At 32.0% G+C, this 20,529-nt stretch overlaps 2 protein-coding genes across 3 annotated transcripts; both read left to right on the top strand.

Annotated features, from left to right (window-relative positions):
* The first annotated feature begins 2,998 nt into the window (after positions 1-2,998).
* Positions 2,999-8,489, top strand: CRY3 (cryptochrome 3). Of its 2 annotated transcripts, none has more exons than XM_078320272.1 (13): positions 2,999-3,417; positions 3,559-3,698; positions 4,076-4,294; positions 4,903-5,046; positions 5,458-5,532; positions 5,905-6,005; positions 6,622-6,660; positions 6,783-6,859; positions 7,129-7,204; positions 7,293-7,362; positions 7,563-7,686; positions 7,783-7,832; positions 8,235-8,489. In XM_078320272.1, the coding sequence occupies exons 1-13, from the start codon at positions 3,036-3,038 to the stop codon at positions 8,433-8,435; spliced, it is 1,698 nt and encodes a 565-aa protein (XP_078176398.1). In that variant the 5' UTR covers positions 2,999-3,035; the 3' UTR covers positions 8,436-8,489. The 2 variants fall into 2 exon arrangements, with proteins under 2 accessions (XP_078176398.1, XP_078176394.1); XM_078320268.1 differs by having other exon boundaries at positions 3,004-3,417; positions 5,905-6,021; positions 6,614-6,660.
* Positions 8,490-18,075: 9,586 nt separating this feature from the next.
* On the top strand, positions 18,076-19,622 carry LOC144550640 (putative disease resistance protein RF9). Its single transcript, XM_078298626.1, has 2 exons — positions 18,076-18,133; positions 18,461-19,622. Exon 2 carries the CDS (start codon positions 18,597-18,599, stop codon positions 19,620-19,622), a length of 1,026 nt encoding a protein of 341 aa, XP_078154752.1. The 5' UTR covers positions 18,076-18,133; positions 18,461-18,596.
* The last annotated feature ends 907 nt before the right edge of the window (positions 19,623-20,529 follow it).

Below are 20,529 nucleotides of genomic sequence, written 5' to 3' on the forward strand. Positions count from 1 at the left end.
ACGTATCGGGATATGTGCGCTGATAGATTTCGGATTCGAATCGGACGGCTCAGATTTAAAAATCAAAGATTGGGTTACTTCACTGGATCTGAATTCCTCCTGCAGCACGTTGTAATCCCTTTATGTTTGTATTTTGGTTGTCCTAATCAGCCTCATTAGTCATCGTTGGTGATAGACTGATAGCCTATGCTAGGAGATGGATACCCTGATAGTAACAGAATTAGTAGTACATAGTTTTTCATTTTTTATGCAGTTGTTTTGGACGGATTTAGAGATTTGGTCGGAGGATAAAAAATATCAAATCAAAATTTAAATATCTTATCAGATTTAAATTTATTAATTAATTAAATACTTGATAAATATATATATTTTTTAACTTATATTTTTCAATGATCTTTACTTTAATTTTTGATACTTTAACTTATAATTCTAATTATCAATCATAATTAAAAAAAAATTAATTTTAACACTAAATTTAACTCGAATTTGCACGACTCCTATTTTTTTTTAAATGTTTTTAACGCCAATTAATCTGAAATAAGTCACTTTGAGTGACGTTTCCCAACAAAAAATTACCACGGTTTATTAATTGAAGTGGGAAAATCATATGTTTATATTTTATAGATTTTTTATATATGTTAAATCTTTAATTTTTTTATAATCTGATTCTATTTTATTTTATTATTTATTATGATCAAAGAGTTTATATTTTTCCTTTCTAATAAAAGTTGGCATATTTGTGTATTTTTTATTATATTAAATTTTGGAGTATTAAAAAAATTATATAATTACATCTAAAATTTACTTGACCGTAAGAATCTTTCGTAGAAAGTATTATTATATTTTGAAAGATCTTTGAACAAAGAAAAGCTAGACGTGCAAAGCCATTAATAAATGCTCTAAAGAGTTTCTAATCCTGAGAGGGACTCCTCCGATGCGGAATGAAATCTGCTCCTTTTCTTGAGAAAAGGAGGAATCTCCTATTCTTCAATCTGAACCGTTTAAAATCGATCAAACGGCTTCAATTACATTTAATTTATTTGTGCTTTGAGATTCGTGCCATGTTAAAAAGAAATTAAAGCCGTTTGATTGATGTTGGACGGTTCAGATTGGAAAATAAGAGGGTCCTCCTTTTCTCAAGAAAAGGAGCAGATTGGCTTCCCTCCGATGCATATTTGAAACGAAATTTAATAACCCAATTATATTTAAAAATAAAAATAAAACTGATAGATATAATCTTCATCATTTTATCTATATATGTGTAAAACTTATGACATTGGAACATTGTTTAGGTTGTCATCAAGAACTTATAAAAATATATTTATGTGGATAATTTCTCGACACTGATTTTTCAACTTATTAGTTCAGATAAAAATACAACCAAAATGTGATAATTTTTTATGGGCACACAGAGAAAATAACATATATCACATCTAACAATTTTATTTTGATGTTTGTGTTTTAAATGTTGACTTATTAACATTTTATAAATAAAGGCATAATGAAACTGAACCCTAAATATATGCTACAAAATTTGCAAATAGTTTGTATAAAACATAAGATATAGACGTCAATTAAAGCCAAATAAGATTTTAAAATCCCAAGGAACTAACAAAAATAAACATAAAATCTGCTTCTCATTTTGCCTTTCCATATATATTTTCAACTAAGATTTTTTTTTTTTGTATTTCGTCTTAAAAATCAAACTATGTATTGGAGAAAGAATCTAATTTTTGTATTAAATGAAATACATCAGAAAAAATACAACATAAAATATATCGAAAATTTTATAGATGATTACTTAATAAAATAAAAAATAAAATTTTGGACATTAAATTTGGTACAATACCTCTACACATTGTGTATAATTATTAAAAATTATAAATAATTTTCAGCCATATTGTTAAATTTGACAATAATAAATGATTGATCAATTAAAGGTGAACTTCAATTTATCTATATACATGGAGGTCCTATCAGAATAATATCAAAATATTTAAATGTAAATACCAATAGAAAAATTGAAATTTTGAATTCAAAACAATAAAAACTTGAGCATCATGTACCTTCTATTTTTTTATGGCAAGAAGGTACTATTGAGCAAAATAGGTTATAATTTTGTCGGAGTGAGACTACGGTATTATGTATATGATTAATATTCAACACAATTAATCAAAATCATTGAACATGATTTTCATATGAAAATATATATAAAGTTTTTTGTTTATTTCTTAGAATTATTTTCCTATTTTTTAGATAGATAAAAGATCACTTGAAATATAAAGATTATGAAACATCGAAAAATAATAATTGTCTACTTATCTAGAAACTAAAAAATAGAATCCATTATCCATATCAATGTGACCATAATTAAAATACTAAAGTTTTCTTTAATATTCGTGCAGACAGATTCTCTTAATAATTGTTCTATGTAATTCCTCAAAGGCCCATTTTTTTGGCCCAGACCGATCCATCTCACCCCTTTCCCTCGAACTCAGATTCAGATCCAGTGCGGTATCATACCCTCCAGTCTAGAATGACATCTGCATCATTCGTTTTAAAGTGGAACGAATCTTAAAGCATAAACCGTACAATCAATCGACTGCCTAGGAGTCGAGGTAAACTCGATCCCTCCATTTTTCTTAAACTTTGTCGCAAAATCAAAATTAAATTGAATGGTGAATGGTGGGAGAAGTGCTAGATCGAGACCCTCCTTTGCTTGATTCCTCTTCATACCGGTACAAGTCCCTTTTCTCTTACAAGTTTTGTTTGATTTTGGGTGAAATAGCCATTAATGGCTGACCTAAAGCTTGAATGCATGCTTTCTTGCTTGGTTCGTTACTGGATCTGGAGCTTGTGCTCTGATTATCTTTATTTAAAAAAGTCAAAGGTCAAAGCGCATCAGACTTGGTGCTCCATTGCCATTGGTTTAGAAAGTGCCACGTATCACACTATTTTGTGGACACGTGGCACCACTCTCAGCTCTTCCCTCCTTTTCTCTCTCTTCCCTCAAAAATTTCTAAAGATAAACAGCAATGCTACGTCTACCCCCTCTCTCCCTTTCACAATCTCTCTTTCTCTCCCCCAAACACAATCAATTCAATTCCTTCAATCCCTGTCTAAGTCTAACCATGAGTAGTTCTTCTTCCCGGAAATACTACATGGTACCCGGAATTACCCCCGAAGAGGTCTCAATTGCATCAGAGGAGGCATTTAAGAGGTATCAGAACCCCAATTTGAATTTGAAAAGAAATGGGAATGGGGTGGTGATAGTATGGTTCAGAAATGATCTACGTCTACTTGATAATGAGGCACTGATCAGAGGTTGGGCTGCATCGGAATTCGTGCTTCCTGTGTATTGTGTGGACCCACGCTTGTTCGGTTTGACTCATTATTTTGGATTCCCAAAGACTGGAGGTAGCCTTGCAAATAATATCAAATCATCAATTAATAGCAATTATCTTCAAATAATATCAAATAATAACAATTGCTTGGTTATTTATGTAATATATAAATGTTATATTCTATCTATTTGATTAAATGAATTTCCTTGTGCAGCATTGAGAGCCAAGTTTTTGATAGAATGTCTTAGTGACCTTAAAAAGAACCTGTTAAGTAAAGGTCTAGACCTGCTAGTGAGACATGGCAATCCCGAAGATATAATTCCTTCACTGGCTAAAGCTTGTGGTGCACATACAGTTAAGTTTCCCTGTAATGTCTTGTAAAGAAATAAAATAAATTCAGATCCTACAAGCTAGTGGGTTAGAAATGCCAAATAGACCCGACCAGGTTGATCTATGAATTAGCATGAGCACTTGATTTTATTTTGTTTAATTTTTGTTTCTATTTAGCTAATGAAGTATGCAACCACTGCTTTCTTTTTGGCCCCTTAAAATTCCAAAATTGATCTCTGCATTTTCGTCCTTTTCATTGGTTACACATTTGATCCTCAAATTGTTAATGATTTCATTTTTGGTCCCCATTGATTTCAAAGTAGCCATATGTTAGAATTTAGAACCATGCTTGAATTTTACTTTATTTTTTAAATTAAAAATATCCAGAATTCCTTAATTAGGTATATTCTCATAAAGAGACATGCTCTGAGGAGATTTTAGTGGAACAACTGGTACAAAAGAGGTTGAAAGAGGTGGGGGTGCCTCAAACGGGCTTGCCTGAGCAGAGTAAAACCCGAAACCCAATATTACAACTTATATGGGGAAGCACAATGTACCATATTGATGACCTCCCTTTTAGCACAAGGGATTTGCCGGATGTTTATACGCAATTTCGCAAGGTAAGAAGGGAATTCATGTATTGCAATTTTAAAATATCTCGTAACAACCCAACAAACATTAAATTTACCAAATTACTTTGTAAGTTAGCAATTTTCCCTCAATATTCTCTTCTATTTGGATGGGGTCGGGAAAGGATGTTGATATTTTAAAGTAGGATATAAAGGGTATTTTTGTCTTTCATAAACCCCTTCACTAACTCTATGTAGAAATGCAATTATAACGAAGGTTATGTACGTGATTTTGTCTTGTGAGATACCAATCAAAAAGATATTTCAGCTGCTCTATATTAATTGTTATTTAAATTGTCTTGGACATGAAATGCATCTTAGAAACATTTGATGATTAAATTAAATGAATTAGTTAAGTAATAAGCAAATTTGAACATTGAACTTTAATTTGTATACAAAAGTTTATAAAAAAAACACTGCAATATAATATTAAACCATACTGAAGTAGTAGAAAAATTTACAAAATGAAGTTTCAGAAAACTAATAAATAACTTCTTGCTACAATAATGTCTCACAACATTCTTAAAACATGTTATCAGTGCATCAAATTTGAGCACGACATTGATCCCTTTTATAATTATTGTTAATTAATGATACAGGCAGTTGAATCCAAGAGTTCAATTAGGAGCTGTTTTAAGTTGCCACAATCCCTTGCACCACCTCCTAATAGTACAACTTTGAATGAGATAGGCGGTTGGGGCACCTTGCCTACTCTTGGTCAACTTGGCCTTGATGAAACAAAGGCAAGTGATTTATATTCCCATTTGATACTGACAGCTGAGTGATTGCAACTGTAAATACTACATTAGAGATTAAGAAATCAAGATGGGTCAGTATTCTTCATTGGTAGGGGTGTCAACGGCTACGAAACAGGTCGTGTGGAAGCATTTTCGTATCTTAATGCATTACGAAACGGGTCCAGGTTTCAATAGTGACTGCCAAAGTAAAAAATATTATTCAATATATATTTGTCTTAACATTATCTAGGTCAACCTTAATGCATTACTGTCAAAATTTAGAAGTTAGAATTACAGTGTTTAGAATTGAATATAGATGTTCTTCTGGCATAAAGCAATAGTTTGTGAGCTATGGAATGCTTTGAATTATTGGTCTAAATTCTAGTTTAACTTTCTAAACTTCATGTGTGATAGTAGTCTGACAGAGGGATGCATTTCATCGGAGGTGAAAGTGGGGCTCTTGCCAGAGTAAAAGAGTACTACTGGATCAATGTACAATTTTCATAAACCTTTTACTTGACAATTTACTTGTGAAACATACCAGTAGGTCTTTTTTCTTCATGTATATGATTTAGTCACAGAATTGATATGCTTTACAGTTTTGAAATTAGTTTTGTCCTGGTCATACCAGTACACTAGCAACTCCCTTTTGAGCAATACTAATATTCATTGGTATGATACATTACCAGAATTGAGAAGAGTTGCAATGAAAGCCGTTTTGTTATATATTAGACTACAATTGTTCTTATAAATTATCTGTTGAATTAAACTTATCCCAAATCACACAAATTAAACAAAAAGGCACTACTAACTTGAAGTTGTACAATTAAATGGCGTTTAGAAGTAAAAAATTTGTTGGTGCAGGATAAATTGAAGGTGTATAAAGAAACAAGAAATGGTATGCTAGGTCCCGATTATTCCACTAAATTCTCCCCTTGGTTGTCTTTCGGCACTATATCTCCACGGTACATCTATGAAGAGGTCATATTTTTCTACTCTTTGTATCTGAGGCTTTTTCACAAATAGAAGCAAATCATTTTTCTGTTGCATTGTTGTCATTCGAGTAAATGAACCTTGAAACAAAATTCTAGTTTCTTCAATGAAGAAACCCAGAAAAAGAAATCGGGTTTAATTAATCAATAGGGGTGTAAATGAAAATTGGATATCATTAGCTATTCGGATACAAATATGATACAGATAATTATTGAAAATTACTAACAAATATGCACATATAATAAAAATAAGTATTTTAAGAATAGTAAAACAAAAATTTTAAGTAAAAGAATGATATGAACATACATATATTAGTTGATTTTCATAATAGATAATAACAAGCATGGAAACACGAGGGTATTTGTACATCATGGTATTAAAATATACATCACAAGATATGAAGTAAATTTATTCATTCAGCATTAACAATTAAATCATTTCACTAGTAATCAAATCAAATAGCTAATGATATCCAAGAAAAATATAAAATATTCATTTTCATCATTTGGAAAATAAAAGGAAAGGAACAGAGTGATGTTTCGCATTATGTCATTCTAAATCAGAGCTGTTCCTTGCTTAGGTACGTAGATACGAGAAACAGAGAATTGCAAATGACTCAACATACTGGTAACTCATCACTGACATTCCTACCAATATTACATATATCATATGTTTTTGTAGCAGAGGCATATTAAATTAAGTTGTCTTCTGCTTACTGTCTTATTATATGTTATTGATTAACAATTTAGGGTTTTATTTGAGTTGATATGGCGGGATTACTTCAGGTTTCTTTCTGTGAAGTACGGCAACTCCATATTTCATTTAGGTACCAATTAAAAATAATTTAGTTGCTTCAATTTTTTATTTAGCCCTGATTGTCATCTTTAATGTCTTCAATATTGTAATATTTTTCGTCAATTCCGTCTCCTCTCATTTCAAAAATGTTTGAAGCCAATTACTTGGGTTGGGGTAGTTTGAAATTTTAATGAAACAGTAAGATCTGTTTAGAATCAAAGATTTGCATCTCTTAAAAAGCATAATTAAAGAAAGAAAGGAAAGATTAAAAGTAATTTGTTTTGATTGGTCATCTTTTAGGTGGGCCCCGCAAATTAGAGTCTAACTGGAGCCAGAACAAATTACTTTTTGAAGCTTGGAGAGACGGTCGAACTGGGTACATACACAGCTTTTGTTTTCGCTAAATAGTTTTTGTCAATAATAAAAATAACCACTTAACATTTTTTCCTCTTTATTAATTCTAGATACCCTCTTATAGATGCAAACATGAAAGAGCTATCTACCACTGGATTCATGTCAAATCGGGGTCGCCAGGTTGATTCTTTTTCACAATTTTCTGAACGTTATTGTATAATAAAAGTATAAGAATATTAAAAGAGTCTGCCTAAATGGGTCATTAGATCTGGTTGGGACCTATAATTGTGAATATTCTCCAATAAATAATTGCAATCAACTTTAAATGGCGTACTATTACAAATTAATTGATTGTGTTATATATGGTATGAACTGTGAAGATTGTATGCTCATTCCTGGTGAGAGATATGGGAATAGATTGGCGAATGGGTGCTGAGTGGTTTGAAACATGTCTCATCGATTATGACCCTGCTTCCAATTATGGTAACTGGACTTATGGAGCTGGTGAGTTAATCGAACAAATATGCTAATCGAACAAGTTCTTTTGTCTCTTTGAAGGAACAATTTAACTAAAAGCTGTTCTTTTTTTACCCCTAATAGGAGTTGGTAATGACCCAAGAGAAGATCGTTATTTCAGCATCCCTAAGCAGGTAAAATATATTACAAGATGAAAGTTACCTTCCTCATTTAATATATAAATCCCAAACAAAGAATTAAAATTTTAAATGGATCATCTTGATCTATCCATGAGCGATGCTGGTATATTGAAAATATCTTCAATGTGCATGCACTGTTTCATGTAGATGGAGATAATATCTAGATTTGTTGTTTGGGCTTGAAAAATATTTATATTTAGAAGCTCTATTATAATCAAAATGGTAACTCTAAACTATTTTGCTAAAGTAGGCTTGCTGCATATATTCTTTTATTTTTCTTCCAAGCAACAAGAGGCTTCTTATATGAAGCCTTTTTGAGATAAAAAGCTATGACATATGGTAGAATTCTAGTAACTAATTAAAGATTTAATTAATGCTTGTTGTGTATATATATAGGCAAAGATGTATGATCCAGATGGGGAGTATGTATCCTATTGGTTGCCTGAGTTGAAGATTCTTCCAAGAGATAAAAGGAATTTCCCAGGAAATAGATACATCACACAAATTGTGTCACTTAAATTTGATACTTCTCATCGAAACAATAATAATTTTAGAAGAAAGGGAGGCCAAACAACATCTACCTCCAACAAAATGTAATTAAAGGATTGAGATTGGATATGTTTCACTTAAATTTATTTGGGACTAACGAAATTAGCTGTTGGCAATTTGCTTGGGCAAAATGGTGTGTAATATGGAAACTAAAAATGAAGTTTGTTACTTGTGGATATTACTAATAAATGGGTGGCTTAAAAAAAATCACTGTTTCAATAGGACGTAATGTATGCGTGCATGTCATATATATATATATATATAGAGAGAGAGAGAGAGAGATGAGCTATGCTACTCCATGAAGTAAAACGTGTTTGTACTTCATGCTGTATTTTTATTTTGAAAGTTCAAACGATCGATCTGAACCGTTATATGTGATCTCCATATTGAAATATGCTTGGAGACCAAATTTTACATATTTTGGAATTTTTTATTATTTATTAAGCAATTTTGAAAATTGCTGTTTTGTTGTGAATAGTAAAAAATAGTAAAAATTTCTGGACCATCAGATCAGCGATTTTCAAAATTGCTTAATAAATAGTAAAAAAATTCCAAAAAATATAAAATTTGGTCTCCAAGCAAATTTCAATATGGAGATCATGTTGAGTAGTTCGGATCGGTCGTTTGAATTTTCAAAATAAAAATATAGTGCCATGGAGCATCAACTCATTTTACTCCATGGAGTAGCGTAGCTCATCTCTCTCTCTCTCTCTCTCTATATATATATATATAGATGAGCTACATGGAGTAAAACGCGTTTGTACTCCACGCCGTATTTTCATTTTGAAAGTCCAAACGACCGATCCGAACCGTTAGATGTGATCTCCATATTGAAATGTGCTTGGAGACCAAATTCTACTATTTATTAAGCAATTTTGAAAATTGCTGTTTTGCTGTGAACAGTAAAAACAGTAAAAATTTCTGGACCATCGGATCAGCGATTTTCAAAATTGCTTGATAAATAGTAAAAAAATTCAAAAAAAATGTAAAATTTAGTCTCCAAGCACATTTCAATATGGAGATCATGTTGAGCGGTTCGGATCGGTCATTTGGATTTTCAAAATAAAAATATAGTGCCATGGAGCACCAACGCGTTTTACTCCATGGAGTAGCATAGCTCATCTATATATATATATATATATATAGATGGGCTACGGTGAGTTGCGAAGTAAAGCGACTATTTTACTTCACGCTCATATTTTGCGATTTTAAAGTTCAAAACGTCGATCCGAACCATTCATTTTGTTCTCCATGTCTAAATGTGCTTGGAGACCAAATTTTACATTTTTGGAATTTTTTTTACTATTTATTAAGCAATTTTGAAAGTCGCTGATCTGATGGTCCAGAAAATTTTACTGTTTTTACTGTTCACAACAAAACAGCAATTTTCAAAAATGCTTAATAAATAGTAAAAAAATTCAAAAAATATAAAATTTGGTCTCCATGCACATTTCAATATGGATTAAACATCTAACGGTTCGGATCGGTCGTTTGGACTTTCAAAATAAAAATACGGCGTGAAGTAAAAACACGTTTTACTTCGCAACTCACCGTAGCCCATCTCTCTATATATATTTAATAGGACGTAATGTATGCGTGCATGTCACACACACACACACACACACACACAAGTTAAACCACTTATATATACGGTTCAGTTAACCATAATTGTACACGATAGCTTCATAAGCAACCGTGTATAAAACAAAAGTACATTTGGAGGTCTTTATTTGAACTTTTCGTACACCGCTTCTCCGCTTTTGTCTTAAATCATCGTGTACGATTCTTAGATCTCATTTTTGCACGCGCATCTCCATCCTTTATACACATTTTAATTGAAAATTGCTGGGAGCCATGTACAATATACACTGTATAATTAGCATTTTTACATTTTTGTAGTAGTGATTAAAAAAAAAAGAAATAGACACAAGGGCAATGAATATAAAATTTCCTGCCAAAGAGTTACAAAAATAAGAGAATAATTACTTTTCAGCTATTACCTAAACTTAAACACTGTCAAAGTATCTCACTATCAAAGATTAATTACTTTCCTATCTTTATTTATTCCAATAACCTAATTTTATTTATTCCTAAACTTAAACACTATCAAAGTATCTCACTTTGCGTGCAACATACTGTATGTGGAGGCGTGGAGCTAGCATTCAATCTTTTAATCTCCATAAAAAGTGATTTTTATACAAATTTTATCTATTAAATAATTGATGTTATGGATCTAGTCTATCTTAATATTCGGACTGGATTAATTTTTAACCGTAAAGACTAACATATATGTAGACAATAAAGAATATTTTTTCTGGGTGCAGTGATGTATGTTTAATTTTTATTAAAATGATTTATAATATAGATGGTGCCGGATATACAAATAATCTTATTTCAATAATAAAACAAACTTGATTAATTCACACTAGAAAACAAGCATATAGTATTTAAAAAATAATAATATATGAGTAGGATTAAAATAGCCAATTATTTTACGCCCAAAAACTATGCATCACACACATTTTTATTTTCATTTTCAAAGTTCAAACAATTGATCTGAGCCACTCAAGACGATTGCCATATTAAAATATGCTTTGAGATGATTTCATGATTTACATTTTCTTGAAAAGTTTTAACTATTTTTTTAAATAGGTATAAAATCACTGTTTTGGATATTTACAATCTTCTAGAGATAGGTACAAAATTACTGTTTTTGGATGGTTTACAATCTTCTAAAAAACAATGATTTTGCATCTATCTAATAAAATAGCAAAAAAAAAAAAAAAATAGCATGCATGTTGAGCGATTTGGATTGATAAAGATTTATAATTTGAGTAATTATAATTTCCCCCACCTATCCATCCCTCAACTAACTTTCTATTTTAACTATAATTATAACTACTATTTCTAACAACTTTTATTTCTTTCCTCTTTCTCTCTTTCTCTTCCACCTCTATTTTCTTTTTTCACCTCCACCTTCTTCTCCCACCTCCACTTCCGCCTCCCTCTCCCACCTCTCTCTCCCACCTCTGCCTCCCACCTCCCTCTCTCACCTTCACCTCCCACATCTCCCACACCTCACCTCACCTCCGCCTCTACCTCCCTCTCCCACCTCCGCATCCCACCTCCTCCTCCGCCTCCGTTTTTCCATCGATAAGCTCCCCTTCCTCTCCCACCTCCCACCCTCTCCCACCTCGAAATGATAAATACAATCAGCTCCCTCCCTCTTACACTTTCGCCTCGATTTTTTTTCCTCTATGCTTGCTGCTCCCGCTCCAGCGAACGTTCTGCCGGAGATCATTCGTCACTCCATCCCAATCAAGCATGCGTGCCAGGAATGAATACTTCAATGTGTATGAATGAATACGAGAGCACGTCTCTACTGGGTCAGATTCATCACTATCGATTGTATCAAAATAATTTTGTATATCTATTTGCAATTAATCATTTTCATGTTTATGTTCCCCTTCCTCATGAAGTAGCGAGTTTTGCAAAGAACAAAACTTTATTAATGGTGAATTAGGCCACTGCTTATTAAATAAATGACATAAAAATAAATTTTGAAAAAAATAGAGATATATGAATGAATACTTCAATGTGTATAAATGAATACTTAATATCTTAGGGTAAATATTTACGTGACAAGATATTAATGCTTGTGCAACAGACAACTCGAAAGTATGTCATCATGGATCTCATTTGAAAGATAAAATTGTGTAGAAAACATTTGTAATTTTAGATTTGCAAAATTCTTCACAGATCGTCAGAAATATTGGTTAGATTGAATGGAGAAAAAAAAACCACTTCTAAAAACGTGTAAAAAATAGATGAGTGATGTGTCCAGTTTTTATATTTACACTTACACGATGAGGATTAATACTTTCTCTATAAGAGATGAATACTTGTGCAACGGACAACTCGAAAGTATGTCATCATGGATCTTATTTGAAAGATAAAATTGTGTAGAAAACGTTCGTAGTTTTAGATTTGCAAAATTTCTCATAGATCATTAGAAATATTGGTTAGATTGAACGGAGAAAAAAACCCACCTCTAAAAACGTGTAAAAGATGGATAAGTGATGCGTCTAGTTTTTATATTTGCACTTGCACGACGAGGATTAATACTTTCTTGATAAGGATGAATACTTGTACAACGAACAACTCGAAATTATATCATCATGGATCTCATTTTAAAGATAAAATTATGTAAAAAATATTCGTGGTTTTAGATTTGCAAAATTCATCACCGATTGTCAGACATATTGATTAGATTGAACGAAGAAAAAAAATCCCACCTCTAAAAACGTGTCCAGTTTTTTTTTTAAATACTTGATATGTTAGGTATGAATATTTGATGTGTTATAGATGAATACTTGATACATTACAGATGAATACTTGCGCGCGCCAGTTGTAAAATCTTTCCAATATTATGTGGTCCCCAAATAGTAAGTGGTCCTCCTAGGTAGTTAGTAGTTATTGAAGCAGTTAATGACTGGGGGATGAAATGGGGGATTGTTACGGGGGGATAGCTAGATGCTCCCTTATAATTTATGCAACCACTAATGCACAAGCAAAGAATATGCATTTCCAACCAAAAGTTACAAGAAGGAGATAATAATTGCTTTATAGAGGTGGGGAACATACAAAAATACAACAATTGGCCTCTCTTTATTCCAAAATATAGACACTATATATTCAAAGTATCTTACTTTGCTAAAGCGTTCACTTTTTGAATCTTCATAGTTTTAGTTTATTTCTAAATAGGGGATTGCTTTTTTGAATGATGTTGATGACCTTATTTATAAATGGTATTTACATGGTATTAATAAGAAAAACTTTCAATCTACCCCTATATATATAGGGGTGTCAATGGGTACGATACGGGGAGGGTGGAACCATTTTCATACCCATACCCATTAAGAATTGACCTTACCCATACCCTACCCATACCCGTTAAGAATTTGTCTTACCCTACCCTACCCATACCCGTTATGATTAACGGGTAACAAAATGGTAGTGGGCGAATAATGAAAATACCAATATAATGGTTCGAACAGCATATGGTCAATTTTGTCATTTGTTACATTCTTTCTTCTAACATTTCATTCCATCTCATTCAATTATTAAATATATATATTCATAGTATAACCTTGATAAAGCTGATATGTAATGCAAAATTCAGACGCTAACACCTGAGCTGACATTAATGAATTACTTATTTAGACCAAACAATACATTATTGCCAGAAAATAAGGTGAGGATATATTTTCTTTGAAACATGGAATATTTCCATTTGTAGAATTGAGAAAAATGCAATAACGATGAATAAGGAAGAAAACAAGGAAATGAATTCGTTGATATATGTCTCTAGCGTTGATACAAGCATACAACAATATGAAAAGAAAAAAAATAAATAAATTGGATATAATATTGATATATTTATATATAATATATTTCATATAATTACCTATTACCCAACGGGTACGAAATAATTTTTACCCGTACCCATACCCGTTCATCTAACGAAAAAAAATCTTTACCCATACGCATACCTAATAAACTAACGAAAAAAAAACCTTACCCATACCCGTCTTATCGAATATGATATGGATAGGGTAAACGGGTAAACGGGTGTCATTGACACCCCTATATATATACTTCCTCCCCCTTCTCTCAGTTACCCTCTTCTTCCTCTCTCTTCTTCTGTCGAGAGCATCAGAACGAACCTCCAGTCCTGATAGAACAACAATTTCGGGTAAGCGGCTGTTGTCACCTCTGTCTAGGTTTCGCAAAACTATATTATGAAATCTGATGTACGTACATGCTTAATTTATACTGTACTAGGCTCGTTTGGTCAGGAAATTTCACATTTTTTGCATATGCCATGTATAAGAGAGCTGTATGACACGATATTAGACTCATGTCCCTAGAAAATCATGACTTCTAGAAATCAATAACCTATACAAACTTCATTGTCATCTCAACTTCAACTTTCTTACACAGCCCATCTATAAAGGTATTGTAATTAAGTCATGATGTTAGGCTAAATCCTGATTTTAGGCATTATGGTTTTTCTGATTTTGCTAAAAAAAAGTTGAAATCTAATGTCAAATTTTCTCTCCTTTTTCAGTTTAGTACGAAAGTCGTCACCATTACTATACATCTAATTTTCAGTTGTGTACTTGAGACTCTATTTATCTGCCCAGAGGTATATTACTATTTTTTTTTAATAACTAGTTGATTGATAATATACATGTTATTTTGTTGTTGTTTATTAATTCAATTGCTCTTAACAATAGGGATCCAGGATAAGATTTCTGCTCACATATCTGTATATTGCTCTTTCTACACGTGTCGAGGTATTCCTCTTATCTTTTTTTTTTTCACAAAATTATATTTTGAAATCTGATGTGCATGCCTAATTTATTAAATGTAGTTAATATTTTATTTATTGAAATATTTCCTGTCAATATTGGATTATACCATGCATTGCGTACAAAATTATTATTGGAGATTGAAATTTGAGTAGTGTAATACATGGAACAAGTTTCCGCGGCGCGCTCGTTTCTAAAAATGATATTTCTCTTAAGAAAAACTAGAAGAATATTATTCTTTAGTTTATTATTATATTACTTTTAATTGAGATATTTGATATGTGACTTTATATCAGACTCGAAATTTTTTGATTTAGTTGAATAGTTTGTCAAGAATATGTTGAAACTTGCTAATAATTATAAGAGTTTTTTTTTTTTTTGTTTCATAAAAGCCCGTAGGCATAATAATTATAAGAGTTCGGAACGATATTTAAAGGGGCTACACAGTCCTTTAGAAATCAATAACATATACAAAATTCCATGTCTTCTCAATTTCACTTTTCTTACACAGCCCGTCTATAAAGGTACTGTAAGTCATGGATGTCAGGCTTTATGGTCTTTCTGATTTTGCTAAAAAAAAGTTGAAATCTAATGTCACATTTTCTCCTTTTCTCCATTAGTAAACATCTGATTTTTCAGTTGTATACTTGAGCCTCTCCCTGCCTGTCTTTACCTGCATAGAGGTATATTACAATTTTTTTTAAAACTATATTGTTGTTTATTAATTCAATTGCTCTTAATAACAGATATCCAGAATAAGTTTTCTTCTCACATATCTGTATTCGGTGCATTATTCTTTCTACACGTGTTGAGGTACTCTCTAATCTTCTTTTATTTCACAAAATTATATCATGAAATCTGATGTACATGCTCAATTTATATTCAAAAATCTAATGTAGATGCTCAATTTATTAAATGTAGTTATATATACATATTTTATATAATTATAATTTTTTGTTTATCCTAATATATATTAGTATTAATTTTTCAATAGCTTTGTAGTTAGACATTAGCACCTCATTTTTCTCGTGAATTTTACTTGATGCTGATATATTTACAAAAAAAAATATATTGTATGATATGCACCATATTTTATGTTTGCTCATCATCTGCATTGTATTTCTTATATTTTATTGTATACTATGCACTATGGTTACTTTTTACACTTAATCTCAATTATCACTATTCAAACAAAGCGAGGCATTTTGCTACTTTATTCCTAAACTTAGACACTACCAAAAGTATCTCACGCTCCACTTTTTGAATCTCCCTTGTTTTAGTTTAATATGAAAATTAGTAAGGCATAGCTGTTTTGAATTATGTAGAAAAGATTATTTAAAAATGACAATTACAGAATATTAATCTAGAAAACAGTCAATCGACCTTTTAAAATTGCTCTAATAATAATTTGTACATGTTTTAGATATTATTTGAAGCACAAGTGTTAGTTTTGACGATTTAATCATTTTAAATGCATTCCTGTAGCTTTTGTTTGCATAAAAAATAATAATTAATTCCGAAATTTTCTCTAATAATTATTTATATAAGTATTAGATAAAATATGATAATTAGCTTTTGTTTGCATAAAATTGCTCTCATAATCTTTGATGTAATAACCGAATTACAGAAAATTATAATTTGTAAAATAGCTTTGTTCTAACCGAATTATACAAATTATAATTTATTAAAAAAAAGAATGCATGATATGGATCTAGTCTATCTTAATATGCACTGGATTCTTAAGCGCTAGCCATATATATATATATATATATATATATATATATATATATTATGGAGATTGAATAATATTTTATGTGTGGAAATAATCTTATAAAATATTTAAAATATAGAGCCCGGATATATTCACAACAGAGAACAACCAAATAGTATTTTGTAAAATAATATATATACATAATCAGGCATATTTTGTAACTAAACAAAATATATACACACTCAATTAGCAAGTAGTATTTTGTAACAAAAGAACTACCAATAAGCACCAATAGAATTAGAACTAAGGTTGAAGTCCAGCTGATGAGAAGGGCATGACCAGCTTCTTAATTAATTGTAATTTGTTTTAGTTTGAAGGATATATACATCAAAACATCGAAATAGACAAGCAAATATAAAAGCAAAATTAATTGGCGATCATGCAAATTAACTAGTGAAATACAGGCAAAGAATATGCATTTCCTACCAAGAAATTACAACGACAAGAGAATAGTTGTTTTCCAGTTGTTACCTCTATATCCTCATGTGATGTGGGAAACATATAAAAAACAAGAGATATATAGTACGGTAGCTCTGAGGTCTAGAATTTGAAGTTACACTACCATTTGGTATAGTATTTTTCATTTTAAAAATACTTCTTTTGCATTGCAGTTACATGGTTCATCAGCTTGGAGTTGAATTGGATGTGAGGGTGTATTCTTCATGATTAAACTGTTTTGAAAAAGTTGGAACAGAGATGGATGCCGTACTCCTCACAATTGAATTGCTAACCCTACCCGACTTCTTGGATTTACTTATTGAACTGGAGCTGGATGATCCTTTCTTGGCTGAAATATCGCCCGTAGTGGAAAATCTGAAGAGAAAAAAACTCAGGGTGCTCCTTCAGGACAAAAATCAGGCTATAATTGAAATAGTGCGACAAATAGCCTATAAAGTTGGAAATTTTGTGGGTGGGATTGTTGAACAAAAAGGAGGTTCTAGTAAGCAGTCTTCCTATTCCAGGAGCCATGATTTGAAGAAAGATTGGGATGAAATCAGTTCTTTAATCTGCAATATGTCTGGTATGGAGAGCCATGTTATACTTGCATCATTCCCCAACCTCCTCTGCTCCAATGTAGAGAGAATTGAAGAGATGCTTCTTGAGACATCAGATTGTTCAAACGATGAAGCACTGAAATCTTGGTGGGAGAACACAGTACTCCTCATTAAGAAAGCGATTCCAACTGCTGAGACCATACCTTGGGAACTGTACGATCTCCCTTGGGTGATTTGCGATGCATGTAAAAGACAACCTCTGGCTCTTCTCCTTATAGGGGGCCTCCTTTCATTCAAACCAATGACCTACGAAACCTGGAAGAGGGTGAATGATGATCTGGTCAAAATCAAAGAGTTTAATATGAGGAACATTATTAAGTACTGCTTTGATGATTTACCTTACTTTCTCCAGCTGTGCTTTCTTTATTCTGCATGTTACCCAATTGGTTACGAGATACCTGCAACCTCTCTAACTAACATATGGATTGCTGAAGGATTTGTTACACCTGGTGGAGAATTGGGTATTGAAGGACCAGAGAGACCAAAGGAAGATCAAGAGAATAGAGAGGAGATTGCAAATCAGTACCTGGAGCAACTTGTCCAAAGGTATTCTCATTTTTCTTTTAAATTGACAATTAGTCTTATAATTTATAGCTGATTATTAAGTCTACGGTTTCGCCTGTCATGGAATAAATGACATCGCAGTTATTAATAGGATGGTTGTTATTTAAAACATTAGGTCGTGGTTTCATTATAAAAAAGGTCATCAATAAAAATAAATTTTGTTTGTTTTATTATAATAGTAAATAATGTTCTTTGGTCTACTTGATGATAAAAAAAACCAATATTTTTTCTTATTTGAAGTAAACGGAGAACCTTTGATATTTTATAAATATGTGCTTGATGTTTTCTTATTTTTCTTGTCGCGTGCAGGTCGTTGGTTTGTGTTTCAAAGAGATCATTGTTAGGCACAATAAAAACTTGCCGAGTACCTCGTCCTATTCATGAATTTGCCATCGAACAATCTTCCAAGGATGAGTTTCTGGTTGCCAACCCAGATCAGGAAAAAATGGAATCCCTGTTCCGTGTAGCAATCCATCGGGATAACAAGAAACAATACATGGAGGTGAAAAATAATCATATGCATTCCTTTATAGCTTTTAATTTTGATAGAAATGTTCTTAAACGTGCCATGCTCCTCAGAGTGTTGGAATTGAGAAACTCAGCAATCCCAGAAATTGCTTTACCAAACATGCTTTACCTACAATATTTGGGCTTGAGGGGTTGCAACATATATGAGCTTCCTAAAAATATAGGAGACATGAAATATCTTCAAACGCTAGATGTTAGAGATACAAGCATAGAAACCCTACCTGGATCTCTATGGAACATCAAAAAACTTCGCCATGTTTATGTGAAATCAAGCTCCCAAATTAAAGGCCCACCCTGTGCAGCACCTATAGACAGCCTACATACCCTGAAAACAGTTGCAGCCCATGAGTCATGGGAAGAAAACATTCCACGCTTCCTGATCCACCTTAGAAAGTTAGCACTTTCGAATAAAGGCATTCTAAAATGGAAAGATATTTCTAACCTATTGAGTCACATGGATAAACTCATATCAATGACAATTATAAGCAACATTATACCGTCAGAGTCCGTTGATCTAAGAGCATTTCCAAACCTTGAGACTGTCAAATCAATTAAATTAGAGGGAAAATGGATTTGCAGGAACCTTTTCATAGATAATGTTAAATTTCCACCAAATCTTGCAAAACTCACCCTAACCAATTCTGGGTTGAAGGAAGACCCCATGTCGACACTAGAAAGATTACAAGCTCTGAAATTTCTAAGTATAAAAGATGGAGCATACATAGGGAAGCAAATGATTTGCTCCGCAAATGAGTTTCCAAATTTGCAATTTTTAGAACTTGAGAAATTGGAGAACTTGGAGAATTGGAAGGTAGAATTTGTGATGGATGGATCAGTGAAAAAGATGGGTATTCCACATCTTACCACACTGCGTGTTATTAATTGCCTGAAACTCAACAACCTTCCTAATCTAGACCATGTTATTCATAAAGTCATAGGCTGAAATGTTGCTTTCACTCTCTTCATATAATTCAGTTTGACTTCCTTTTTTCTGTTTTCTGGGCATGTGTGTCCCTTGTTTATTATGTTCATATTTCAATGTACATTGTGTTTTATGTATCCGTGTATTAATTGTAATGTATGTTGAGATTATATTGAGTAAACCAATTGGTATATTTACTCTTTTAGTTTTTTATTTTTATTTTTAGTATGCATGTTTTCTTTTGACTCTAGAAGAGTGTTGTAATTTACTCGTGAGCATAGTAAAAAATTTGCAAAAGAAAAATCAAATGCCTTTCTCTACAAACAAGTTAATGGATTCCAGAATCATCCTTGAAACTTTCACAAAGTTTTTTTTTTTTTCTATCGATGCGTTTTGATGGGCATTAGAACAAATTGTGGATCCGCGACAAGATTCGTATGCACTTGATATTCCACGGAAAACCTTGACACGGATCGAACGTCTGCGACCCAATCTGAGAAATATATAGTTGAGGAATAAATGGCTACTTTAATTTTTTTTTTTTTTTTTTTGGCATCACCCAGTATTTGAAAAAAGGAAAATTTCTGCGTGAATCATGCGATGCCATGCAGTGTTTGCATTGTGTATATATATTTTTTCTGACATAGCAGACTATCTATACTGTATTTAAAATGTTTGTATTATTTGTGCGATTATATTCATATATAATTTACATGAAAACTTCCATAATATTTTTCTTTTTGGACAATCACAATTTTTTTAGTCACGACCTCAGTCCATTTACAAAGCCCGTTTGTTTAGCCCAGATAGATCCATCTCATCACTCTATGAGATATCTCGGAGGATGCGAATTCGTGCTGCCTCTCCTCTGCTGCGCTGTCCCCTAGGTATACTCTATCTCTCCATTTTTCATTAATTTTTTGTCGCA

This window comes from Carex rostrata, chromosome 2 (genome assembly GCF_964058835.1).
Source record: "Carex rostrata chromosome 2, lpCarRost1.2, whole genome shotgun sequence".
Taxonomy (NCBI): domain Eukaryota; kingdom Viridiplantae; phylum Streptophyta; class Magnoliopsida; order Poales; family Cyperaceae; genus Carex; species Carex rostrata.

What these genes read in the sequence shown, in the direction of transcription:
- CRY3 (XM_078320268.1), top strand. Translation starts at nt 3,036, where the DNA reads ATGCTACGTCTACCCCCTCTCTCCCTTTCACAATCTCTCTTTCTCTCC. An exon ending in TTTATACGCAATTTCGCAAG is followed by an intron (nt 4,295 to 4,902) that starts GTAAGAAGGGAA and finishes TTAATGATACAG; the next exon opens with GCAGTTGAATCCAAGAGTTC. An exon ending in AAGAGTACTACTGGATCAAT is followed by an intron (nt 5,533 to 5,904) that starts GTACAATTTTCA and finishes TTGTTGGTGCAG; the next exon opens with GATAAATTGAAGGTGTATAA.
- LOC144550640 (XM_078298626.1), top strand. Translation starts at nt 18,597, where the DNA reads ATGGAATCCCTGTTCCGTGTAGCAATCCATCGGGATAACAAGAAACAA.